Genomic DNA, 13,541 nt, shown 5'->3' with positions numbered 1-13,541 from the left:
TGGCCCTTTGGGTCGTCTACTGTAATGTAGATGGCCCTTTGGGTCGTCTACTGTAAAGTAGATGGCCCTTTGGGTTGTCTACTGTAAAGTAGATGGCCCTTTGGGTTGTCTACTGTAAAGTAGATGGCCCTTTGGGTCGTATACTCTATAGTTGATGGCCCTTTGGGTCGTCTACTGCAGAGTAGATGGCTCTTTGGTCCGACTACTGTATAGTTGATGGCCCTATCGATCGTCTTCTATAGAGCAGAAGTCCTACTGAAGAATATAAGTTTCTTTCGGTCGTCTACTGCAGAGTAGATGGCCCTTTGGGCCGTCTACTGTAGTCTTTAGGGTCGTCTACTGTAGACTAGATGACGCTTTGTGTCGTCTACTGTAGACTAGATGACCCTTTGTGTCGATTACTGTAGAGTAAGTAGAACTTTGGGTCGTCTACGATAGAGTAAATGGCCTTTTGGGTCGTCTACTGTAGAGCAGATGGCCCTTTGTGTCGTCTACTCTAGCGTAGATGGCTCTTTGTGTCGAGTACTGTAGAGAAGATGGAACTTTGGGTCGTATACTGTAGAATACATGGCCCTTTGCCTAAAAAATATGCCTTTGGTTTGATTACTGTAGAGTAGATGGCCCTTTGGGTCGTCTACTGTAAAGTAGATGGCACTATGGGTCGTCTACTGTAGAGTATATAGTCTTTTGGGCTTCTACTGTAAAGTAGATGGGCCTTTGTGTCGATTAATGTAGAGTAGGTATATTGTGTCGTCTACTGTAGCGTAGAAGGCCCTTCGTGTGGTCTACTGTTGAGTAGATGGCCTTTTGGGTCGTCTAGTGTAGAGTAGATGACCCTTTGGCTCGTCTACTGTAGAGTAGATGGCCCTTTGGATCGTCTACTGTAGAGCGGATGGCTTTTTGGCTCGTCTACTGTAGAGTAGAGGACCCTTTGGATCGTCTACTGTAGAGTAAATGGCCCTTCATGTCGTCTACTGTAGAGAACATGGCCCTTTTGGGTCGTCTACTGTAGAGCGGATGGCTCTATGGCTCGTCTACCGTAGAGTAGATGGCCCTTTGGCTCGTCTACTGTAAAGTAGATGGCCCTTTGGGTCGTCTACTGTGAAGTAGACGACCCTTTTGGTCATCTACCGTAGAGTAGATGGCTCTTTAGGTCGTCTATTGTAAAGTAGATGGACCTTTGGGTCGCTTACTATAAAGTAGATAACCCTTTCGGTCGTCTACTGCAGAGTAGATGACACTTTTGGTCATCTACTGTAAAGCAGATGGATCTTTGGGTCGTTTAAAAAATCCACGTTCCCAAAAAAAATATTTGAGAAAAATCTACGTTTCATTAAAATAATAAAAAAATCGATGTTTCCAAAAAAGTATTAAAAAAATTCGCGTTGCAAAAAAAAATCTTTAAAAAATCCACGTTGTCTAAAAAATATAAAAAATACACATCGCCTAAAATATTTAAAAAAATCCACACTTCCTAATTTTTTTTTAAAAAATCCACAAAAAAATATTTAAAAAATAAACGTTGCATAAAAAATATTTTTAAAATAAACGTTGCATAAAAAATATTTTTAAAAAATCCACGTTGCATAAAAAATATTTTTAAAAAATCCACGTTGCATAAAAAATATTTTTAAAAAATCCACGTTGCATAAAAAATATTTTTAAAAAATCCACGTTGCATAAAAAATATTTTTAAAAAATCCACGTTGCATAAAAAATATTTTTAAAAAATCCACGTTGCATAAAAAATATTTTTAAAAAATCCACGTTGCATAAAAAATATTTTTAAAAAATCCACGTTGCATAAAAAATATTTTTAAAAAATCCACGTTGCATAAAAAATATTTTTAAAAAATCCACGTTGCATAAAAAATATTTTTTAAAAATCCACGTTGCATAAAAAATATTTTTAAAAAATCCACGTTGCATAAAAAATATTTTTAAAAAATCCACGTTGCATAAAAAATATTTTTAAAAAATCCACGTTGCAAAAAAAATATTTTTAAAAAATCCACGTTGCATAAAACATATTTTTAAAAAATCCACGTTGCATAAAAATATTTTTAAAAAAGCCACGTTGCATAAAAATATTTTTAAAAAATCCACGTTGCATAAAAAATATTTTTAAAAAATCCACGTTGCTTAAAAAATTTTTTTAAAAAATCCACGTTGCATAAAAATTATTTTTAATAATCCATGTTGCTTAAAAAATATTTTTAAATAATCCATGTTGCCTAAAAATATTTGTTAAAAATCTACGTTACCTGAAAATATTTTTAAAAAACCTACGTTGCCCAACAAATATTTTTTAAAAAAGCCACGTTGACCAAACAATATTTTTAAAAAATCCACGGTAATTAAAGAAAATATTTTTTTAAAAAATCCACGCAAATTAAAGAAAATATTTGTAAAAAATCCACGTTAATTAAAAAAAATTTTTAAAAATCCACGATAATTAAAGAAAATATTTTTAAAAAATCCAAGTTAATTAATGAAAATATTTTTAAAAAATCCACGCTAATTAAAGAAAATATTTTTAAAAAATCCACGTTAATTAAAAAAAATTTTTAAAAATCCACGATAATTAAAGAAAATATTTTTAAAAAATCCAAGTTAATTAATGAAAATATTTTTAAAAAATCCACGCTAATTAAAGAAAATATTTTTAAATAATCCACGTTAATTAAAGAGAATATTTTTAAAAAATCCACGATAATTAAAGAAAAAATTTTTAAAAAATCCACGATTATTAAAGAAAATATTTTTGAAAAATCCACGTTAATTAAAGAAAATATTTTAAAAAAATCCACGTTAATTAAAGAAATTTTTTTTTAAAAAATCCACGTTAATGAAAGCAAATATTTTTAAAAAATCCACGTTAATTAAAGAAAATGTTTTTAAAAAATCCACGTTAATTAAAGAAAATATTTTTAAAAAATCCACGCAAATTAAAGAAAATATTTGTAAAAAATCCACGTTAATTAAAAAAAATTTTTTAAAATCCACGATAATTAAAGAAAATATTTTTAAAAAATCCACGCTAATTAAAGAAAATATTTTTAAAAAATCCACGCTAATTAAAGAAAATATTTTTAAAAAATCCACGTTAATTAAAGCAAATATTTTTAAAAAATCCACGTTAATTAAAGAAAATATTTTTAAAAAATCCACGCTTATTAAAGAAAATATTTTTGAAAAATCCACGTTAATTAAAGAAAATATTTTTAAAAAATCCACGTTAATTAAAGAATTTTTTTTTTTAAAAATCCACGTTAATTAAAGAAAATATTTTTAAAAAATCCACGTTAATTAAAGAAAATATTTTTAAAAAATCCACGTTAATTAAAGAAAATGTTTTTAAAAAATCCACGTTAATTAAAGAAAATATTTTTAAAAAATCCACGTTAATTAAAGAAATTATTTTTAAAAAATCCACGTTAATTAAAGAAAATATTTTTAAAAAATCCACGTTAATTAAAGAAAATATTTTTAAAAAATCCACGTTAATTAAAGAAAATATTTTTAAAAAATCCACGTTAATTAAAGAAAATATTTTTAAAAAATCCACGTTAATTAAAGAAAATATTTTTAAAAAATCCACGTTAATTAAAGAAAATATTTTTAAACAATCCACATTAATTAAAGAAAATATTTTTAAAAAATCCACGTTAATTAAAGAAAATATTTTTTAAAAAATCCACGTTTATTAAAGAAAATATTTTTAAAAAATTCACGTTAATTAAAAAAAATATTTTTAAAAAATCCACGTTAATTAAAGAAAATATTTTTAAAAAATCCACGTTAATTAAAGAAAATATTTTTAAAAAATCCACGTTAAGTAAAGAAAATATTTTTAAAAAAACCTCGTTAATTAAAGAAAGTATTTTTAAAAAATCCACGTTAATTAAAGAAAATATTTTTAAAAAATCTATGTTTATTAAAGAAAATATTTTTAAAAAATACACGTTGATTAAAGAAAATATTTTTAAAAAATCCACGCTAATTAAATTTAAATTTACGTTATCTGCAAAAAAAAAATATTTTCAAAAAATTAAAGTTTAAATTTTTGCAAAAATTAAATGTAAAATTTTAGTTTATATTTTTTGGATTCACTTTTGCAGTTTTGCCCATTGGGTCTACTGTAGAGTAGATGACCCTTTGTGTCGATTACTGTAGAGAAGGTGGAACTTTGGGTCATCTACTATAGAGTAGATGGCCTTTTGGGTCGTCTACTGTAGAGTAGATGGCCCTTTGTGTCGACTACTGTAGAGTAGATGGAACTTTCGGTCGTCTACTGTAGAGTAGATGGAACTTTGGGTCGTCTACTGTAGAGTAGATGGCCCTTTGGGTCACCTACTTTAGATGGCCCTGAGAAGTGTATTATTTATTATTGTAAGGTAGTGCAGCTTTTTCAAAAATCCATCTTGATATTGTTTGAAAAATATTTTTATTTTTTAAATTTAAAATAAAATCTTAAAAATCTATTTCTTTTAAAAATAAAAAAAAAAGAAAATCAGGTGTATAGACATTCAATTTCTTCAAAAATGTTATTAAAAAATCCACGTATATACCTTATGATTGTTTGAAAAATTGTTAAAAAAAATACCAAACATTTTTCTTCTTTTTCACTGATCCAATAGCTGTAGAGTTCCTTAGTTCTTTTCACTTAATTCCTTATTTCTACGCTCCTATTGAAGGCCATTTAAATCTGATATCCCCAAACAAAAATTCTCTGCTTATCACAAGGTCTACAAGTCCTTTTACAATGTTTAATTTTATATTCTCCATTGATGAATCAAATACAAATTACAAGCAGACAGTTGATAGACAGCTCGTCGTTGTTGTGTCGTTGTACGGATAAGTTGATATGTCCTCGGAGAGTGAGAGAGAGTGCGGCTGTTGTGAGCCTTTTGGATATAGCAATGAGCCATTTTGTACAAAAGGCCATAGATATGTGAATGAATGGTCAACAACAGGCCGGCGAGTGAAAGAATAGGCAGAAACCGACTAGTTCTGCTGAACAGTCGTCGTCTGCTGGACAAAATGAATGGATGGCTGACTGCCTGACTGACTGGCTGGCACGAGGACAGACAAATATTTTAACAAATGAATTGTGTATTGAATTGTATTTAAACATTGGCATTGCATTGAATTGAACGAACACATGAATGAGCATAGCAAACAAATGAAAGAAAGAATGAAAATAAAGAATTTTTATATGTTATGGGGAGATGGCCTTCTGGATGAGTCCTTCTCCTAGTCTGGACATGGTAAATCAAAACATTGCTTTAAATTTTGTAAAGGAATTTCATTTCGTCGTGTGTAATAAAAATGTGAAAGATAATATTTCATTTTTAATAATTTATAACAAGATTTACATACACACATAGATATTTGTATGAGTTTGAGAGGTATTAACCCATGGATGAGAGCAATTTTTAAAATCGCAAGATAAATAGGATTCAATTAGTCGATTTTAAAACAGTTTGATGTGGTAAAAAATATCATAGGCTGGGGTTTAGTTCTTCAAAAAGCCTTTTTGGAATATCGAAGGACAATTGACCAGGGCCCTTGTATACTAGACTAAGTTACAATACAATACAATAATAAAATCCCAGATGGTCCCATCTGCCACTACAGGGTTAAGCAAATAAATATTGAAACTAAACACCAACATGAAAAATTTAAATTTGTTTAAAGTTTTTTTTTATATATTTTCAAATCTATTTTAATATCTGATAACGAAATCATCAAAAATCATGGCATATCATCCAAAAACAAACCAAAAAATTGAAGCATTGAAACATTTTTATTTTTTTTTTATTTTTCGAATAGAATAATGTTAGCTGTCCTGGAAAATATTTGCATTTTATTCATTGATTAGTTTTTGTATGCTCGCCGAATTTTTTTTTTTTTTTTTTTTTTTTTTTGACAGACGTCTATCGGTCTAATGGCAGCGTCATGTTTGTTGCTATTTTTATGTGGTTGAACTATGTCTATTTACATTACGACAATGTTGTTGTACAACATAAAACATTTTCTAAACTTTTCAATATTATTTGGTTATGATTGATTAAATGCATACATATGTCAGATTCTATAGAATTTTTTTTTTTTCTGTCGAAATTTATTCATGTGATGAGATGCGATGTGATGTCGAGGGTTGTGTACCATAAAATTTACATAGATGTTTGTAATTTCATTTTTTTGAATATACACGAGATTTTTAATTAACATTTATCATGTCCATTTTGTGTAAATTTAGATTTTGTATTTAAAAAACTTTTTGTGAAATTTTTATTAAATATTGATTTTGCTATGGTGTTTTTCTTGTTGTTTTACAGATACCCCTTCTTTTGCCATATCACGCACACCAGGTTTCGGCTATCCCTTGCGTGAGGGTATTGAGGTTTCTTTGAAATGTGATGTTGACTCAAATCCACCCAGTACACCCAGATGGCAGAAGGATGATGGCGAACCACCGGTGAGTAAAAAAATCCACGTTTATATAAATTTTGCTAAAAATATGTTTTAAAAAATCAAAGTTTACATAAATTTTGGAAAAAATATTTTTAAGAAATCCACGTTTACATAAATTTTGGAAAAAATATTTTAAAAAATCCACGATTATATAAATTGTGGAAAAAATATTTTTAAAAAAATCCACGATTATATAAATTGTGGAAAAAATATTTTTAAAAAATCCGCGATTATATAAATTGTGGAAAAAATATTTTTAAAATATCCACGTTTATATAAATTGTGGAAAAAATATTTTGAAAAAATCCACGTTTATATAAATTGTGGAAAAAATATTTTTAAAAAATCCACGTTTATATAAATTGTGGAAAAAATATTTTTAAAAAATCCACGTTTATATAAATTGTGGAAAAAATATTTTGAAAAAATCCACGTTTATATAAATTGTGGAAAAAATATTTTGAAAAAATCCACGTTTATATAAATTGTGGAAAAAATATTTTGAAAAAATCCACGTTTATATAAATTGTGGAAAAATTATTTTGAAAAAATCCACGTTTATATAAATTGTGGAAAAAATATTTTTAAAAAATCCACGTTTATATAAATTGTGGAAAAAATATTTTTAAAAAATCCACGTTTATATAAATTGTTGAAAAAATATTTTTAAAAAATCCACGTTTATATAAATTGTGGAAAAAATATTTTTAAAAAATCCACGATTATATAAATTGTGGAAAAAATATTTTTAAAAAATCCACGTTTATATAAATTGTGGAAAAAATATTTTTAAAAAATCCACATTTATATAAATTGTGGAAAAAATATTTTTAAAAAATCCACGTTTATATAAATTGTGGAAAAAATATTTTTAAAAAATCCACGTTAATATAAATTTTGGAAAAAATATTTAAAAAAAAATCCACGTTTATAAAAAGTTTGAAAAAATATTTTTAAAAAATCCAGGTTCATATAAATTGTGGAAAATATTTTTAAAAAATCCACGTTTATATAAATTGTGGAAAAAATATTTTTAAAAAATCCACGTTTATATAAATTGTGGAAAAAATATTTTTAAAAAATCCACGTTAATATAAATTGTGGAAAAAATATTTTTAAAAAATCCACGTTTATATAAATTGTGGAAAAAATATTTTTAAAAAATCCACGTTTATATAAATTGTGGAAAAAATATTTTTAAAAAATCCACGTTAATATAAATTGTGGAAAAAATATTTTTAAAAAATCCACGTTTATATAAATTGTGGAAAAAATATTTTTAAAAAATCCACGTTTATATAAATTGTGGAAAAAATATTTTTAAAAAATCCACGTTAATATAAATTGTGGAAAAAATATTTTTAAAAAATCCACGTTTATATAAATTGTGGAAAAAATATTTTTAAAAAATCCACGTTTATATAAATTGTGGAAAAAATATTTTTAAAAAATCCACGTTAATATAAATTGTGGAAAAAATATTTTTAAAAAATCCACGTTTATATAAATTGTGGAAAAAATATTTTTAAAAAATCCACATTTATATAAATTGTGGAAAAAATATTTTTAAAAAATCCACGTTTATATAAATTGTGGAAAAAATATTTTTAAAAAGTCCACGTTTATATAAATTTTGGAAAAAATATTTTAAAAAAAATCCACGTTTATAAAAAGTTTGAAAAAATATTTTTAAAAAATCCAGGTTCATATAAATTGTGGAAAATATTTTGAAAAAATCCACGTTTATATAAATTGTGGAAAAAATATTTTTAAAAAATCCACGTTTATATAAATTGTGGAAAAAATATTTTTAAAAAATCCACATTTATATAAATTGTGGAAAAAATATTTTTAAAAAATCCACGTTTATATAAATTGTGGAAAAAATATTTTTAAAAAATCCACGTTTATATAAATTGTGGAAAAAATATTTTTAAAAAATCCACGTTAATATAAATTGTGGAAAAAATATTTTTAAAAAATCCACGTTTATATAAATTGTGGAAAAAATATTTTTAAAAAATCCACGTTTATATAAATTGTGGAAAAAATATTTTTAAAAAATCCACGTTTATATAAATTGTGGAAAAAATATTTTTAAAAAATCCACGTTTATATAAATTGTGGAAAAAATATTTTTAAAAAATCCACGTTTATATAAATTGTGGAAAAAATATTTTTAAAAAATCCACGTTTATATAAATTGTGGAAAAAATATTTTTAAAAAATCCACGTTTATATAAATTGTGGAAAAAATATTTTTAAAAAATCCACGTTTATATAAATTGTGGAAAAAATATTTTTAAAAAATCCACGTTTATATAAATTGTGGAAAAAATATTTTTAAAAAATCCACGTTTATATAAATTGTGGAAAAAATATTTTTAAAAAATCCACGTTTATATAAATTGTGGAAAAAATATTTTTAAAAAATCCACGTTTATATAAATTGTGGAAAAAATATTTTTAAAAAATCCACGTTTATATAAATTGTGGAAAAAATATTTTTAAAAAATCCACGTTTATATAAATTGTGGAAAAAATATTTTTAAAAAATCCACGTTTATATAAATTGTGGAAAAAATATTTTTAAAAAATCCACGTTTATATAAATTGTGGAAAAAATATTTTTAAAAAATCCACGTTTATATAAATTGTGGAAAAAATATTTTTAAAAAATCCACGTTTATATAAATTGTGGAAAAAATATTTTTAAAAAATCCACGTTTATATAAATTGTGGAAAAAATATTTTTAAAAAATCCACGTTTATATAAATTGTGGAAAAAATATTTTTAAAAAATCCACGTTTATATAAATTGTGGAAAAAATATTTTTAAAAAATCCACGTTTATATAAATTGTCGAAAAAATATTTTTAAAAAATCCACGTTTATATAAATTGTGGAAAAAATATTTTTAAAAAATCCACGTTTATATAAATTGTGGAAAAAATATTTTTAAAAAATCCACGTTTATATAAATTGTGGAAAAAATATTTTTAAAAAATCCACGTTTATATAAATTGTGGAAAAAATATTTTTAAAAAAATCCACGTTTATATAAATTGTGGAAAAAATATTTTTAAAACATCCACGTTTATATAAATTGTGGAAAAAATATTTTTAAAAAATCCAGGTTTATATAAATTTTGAAAAAAATTGTTAAAAAATCAACGTTTATATAAGTTTAGCAAAGAAAATATTTTTAAAAAATCCACGTTTATATAAATTTAAAAAAAAATATTTTTAAAATATCCACGTTATATTTTTTTAAAAAATTATTTTTAAAAAATCCATGTTTTAAGACCTTTGACTGTCTATAAAATAATTTTTAAGATTTTCATCCCAAAAGTATGCTTAAATTTTCTTCCCTTAAAATATGCAATTCATTTTAAAGCCTTTACTAATATATTTTCCCCTTTCTTTTTTATTTTTTCTTGAAAAGGTCCCTCAAACCGGTGATGGTTTCCTAAATTTCACTTCCATACGACGTGAACACTCCGGCTGGTATAAATGTACATCGCGTCACCTTAACTATCAATATTCATCGATTGGTTACTATCTAAGCGTACGATGTAAGTATTTAAATGTCTATAAATGTTTGCATATGGAAAATATAAAAAAGACCTTACCCAAAAAAAAAGAAGTTTTGTGAAGTAAACCCCACCAAAAGCCATTCAGAACATAAAAATTCTGACAAACTTTCATTGCCTTATTCCGCTCAGAAGGGGATAAAGGAAAAAACTTATCAATATTTCATTACATATGACTACACAAATGCGTGAAATTACCTTTTGAAAACAGCAAAAAGGGCACAACTGCGTACAAAATGGAGCGAACAACAAAAACCCCAGTGAAAAATTGTAAAAAACATAAAAACCGAACAAACGACAAACAACTTTGCATATATGTTTGTTACTCTTAACAGCTTATGTTGCCCATTTCCAAAGGAGGAAGAGTTGACAAAAGTCAATATTTATGTTGATAGGTGATGGGCGCATGGTGTAAAGCTATCAAGTACCACCACTGAAGCCTAACAAAATCCACAATTTTTGCCACAACAAAATACTCCCAGCACAAAACTTAAGACCTTATGCCAAAAAAAAGCACATCAATGGCAACAAACACCATTCATCCGTATAGACCAATAATTTTCATAGCCCGAATTATTGGTTGACTATCAAAAACACATTGCCAAACATCAGCCGTAACGCACTGAAAATCTTCATTGAACCCAAACACACGGTTAAAGTTTTGGCACAAGCGAAAGTAAGAAAAAACAACAACATCAAAAGTAAGGTGCTAAAATATCAACATACAAAAATATTTTTGCACTATGGTGGCTATGATACGCAGGGGGTTGTTCATGTTTTTTATAGGCAGCACAACACATGTCAAATGACAAAAAATATGTTCTTATAACGACCGACCTAACCTATAAAATCGAGGGGTGTTGCTTAACCCAAACCCTGTCTCACTATTGACAACATATGAAAATATTTATGCAAAAACGTATGTGTGTGTGTGCGTATGTCGTCGTCGTGTTTGGGGAATAGTATCAGGGGTGTTGACAATATTTGTCATTTTGTTGTAGTGCAAAAAAGTTTTTGGGGGTGAATTATTTAAGTAAATAAAATTTGGGGGGAGATGGAAAACAATGTTTTCAAAGGGAATATAAGAATTTGCAAAACTTAAGCAATTTTAAAAGTTTCCATAGGAAGACTTGAATTCTCATACGGAAAGACCTGAAATATGCCATAGGAAGATTTGGGGTCTTCTATAGGAAGACTAGCTGACTTTTTTTGGAAGACGTCGGGTCCTCTATAGGAGGACTTGAAGTTTACTGAGTTGAAATTTACTGTACTGATATGAGGTCTTATGGAAGACCTTGAGTTCTTCTCTAAGATGACTTGAGGTCTTCTTATAGAAGACTTGAGTCCTTTTATAAAAGACTTGAGTCTTCTTATTGAAAACTTGAGTTCTTCTATAAGAAGTCTTGAGGTCTTCTCTTAGAAGACTTGAAGCCTTCCTTAAGATGACTTGAGATCTTCTCTAAGCAGACTTGAAGTTTTCTATGGGAAGACTTGAAGTCTTCTATGGGAAGACTTGAAGTCTTCTATGGGAAGAATTGAAGTCTTCTATGGGACGACTTGAAGTCTTCTATGGGAAGACTTGAAGTCTTCTATAGGAAGACTTGAAGTCTTCTATGGAAATACTTGAAGTTTTCTATGGGAAGATTTGAAGTCTTCTATGGGAAGACTTGTAGTCTTCTACGGGAAGACTTGAAGTCTTCTATGGGAAGACTTGAAGTATTCTATGGGAAGACTTGAAGTCTTCTATGGGGAAGACTTGAAGTCTTCTATGGGGAAGACTTGAAGTCTTCTATGGGGAAGACATGAGGTTTTCTATAGGAAGACTTGAGGACTTTCATAAGGAAGACTTAACGTCTTCCATAGGAAGACTTGAGGTCTTCCATAGAAAGACTTGAGGTCTTCCATACGAAGACTTGCGGTCTTCCAGAGGAAGACTTGAGGTCTTTCATAGGAAGACTTGAGGTCTTTCATAGGAAGACTTGAGGTCTTCCATATGAAGACGTGAGGTCTTCCATATGAAGACGTGAGGTCTTTTTTAGTATGACTTGAGGTATTCTGCAGGAAGTTCTTCCATAAGATGGCTTAAGGCCATCCATATTGGAAGACTTGCTGTTTTCTATGGGAAGACAAAGACTTTCTCAACCACGCCTTGTATTAATCGATGTGTGTGTGAATTCAATAGAAGACTTGAGGTCTTCCATAGGAAGACTTGAGGTCTTCCATTTTAAGACTTGAGGTATTCCATAGGAAGACTTGAGGTCTTTCATAGAAAGTCTTGTGGTCTTCGCTGGGAAAACTTGAGGATTTCTATAAGGAATACTTAATGTCTTCCATACGAAGACTTGAGGTCTTCCATACGAAGACTTGTGGTCTTCCAAAGGAAGACTTGAGGTCTTCCATAGGAAGACTTGAGGTCTTCCATAGGAAGACTTGAGGTCTTCCATAGGAAGACTTGAGGTCTTCCATAGGAAGACTTGAGGTCTTCCATAGAAAGACTTGTGGTCTTCAATGGGAAGACTTGAGGTCTTCCATAGGAAGACTTGAGGTCTTCCATAGGAAGACTTGAGGCCTTCCATAGGAAGACTTGAGGTCTTCAAGGGAAGACTTGAGGTCTCCCATAGGAAGAGTTGAGGTCTTCCATAGGAAGACTTGAGGTCTTCCATAGGAAGACTTGAAGTCTTCCATAGGAATATTTGTGGTCTACCATAGGAAGACTTGAAGTCTTCCATATGAAGAAGTGAGGTCTACCATATGAAGACGTGAGGTCTGTTGTATTATGACTTGAGATATTCTGTAGGAAGTTCTTCCATGAGATGGCTTAAAGCCTTCCATATTGGAAGACTTGATGTTTTCTATAGGAAGACACAGACTTTCTCAACCACGCCTCGTATTAATCGATGTGTGTGTGAATTCAATAGAAGACTTGAGGTCTTCCATAGGAAGACTTGAAGTCTTTCATAAGAAGACTTGACGTCTTCCATAGGAAGACTTGAGTTCTTCCATAGGAAGACTTGAGGTCTTCCATAGAAAGTCTTGTGGTCTTCCATAGGAAGACTTGAAGTTATCCACAGGAAGACTTGAGGTTTTCCATAGAAAGTCTTGTGGTCATCCATAGGAAGACTTGTGTTCTTCCGTAGGAATATTTTAGGTCTTTCACAGGAAGACTTGAGGTCTTCCATAGAAAGTCTTGTGGTCTTCCATAGGAATACTTGAGGTCTTTCACAGGAAGACTTGAGGTCTTCCATAGGAAGACTTGAGGTCTTCCATAGGAAGACGTGAGGTCTTCCATAGGAAGACTTGGGGTCTCCCATAGGAGGACTTGAGGGCTTCCATAGGAAGACTTGAGTTCTTCCATAGGAAGAGAAGAGGCCTTCCATAGGAAGAGAAGAGGTCTTCCATAGGAAGACTAGAGGTCTTCCATAGGAAGAGAAGAGGTCTTCCATAGGAAGACTTGAGGTCTTCCATAGG

At 28.6% G+C, this 13,541-nt stretch overlaps 1 protein-coding gene across 1 annotated transcript in view; it reads left to right on the top strand.

Moving 5' to 3' along the window:
- tei (irregular chiasm C-roughest protein teiresias) overlaps positions 1-13,541 on the top strand; it is a 368,344-nt gene that overhangs the window by 257,791 nt on the left and 97,012 nt on the right. The window contains exons 8-9 of the mRNA XM_073990187.1: positions 6,345-6,484; positions 9,926-10,055. Coding sequence (XP_073846288.1) covers positions 6,345-6,484; positions 9,926-10,055 — 270 coding nt within the window. The remainder of the gene's footprint in view (positions 1-6,344; positions 6,485-9,925; positions 10,056-13,541) is intronic.

This window comes from Musca autumnalis, unplaced genomic scaffold, assembly GCF_047663935.1.
Source record: "Musca autumnalis isolate F117 unplaced genomic scaffold, ASM4766393v1 scaffold_5, whole genome shotgun sequence".
Classification (NCBI taxonomy): Eukaryota; Metazoa; Arthropoda; class Insecta; order Diptera; family Muscidae; genus Musca; species Musca autumnalis.
This window is presented reverse-complemented; position numbering and strand designations above follow the sequence as displayed.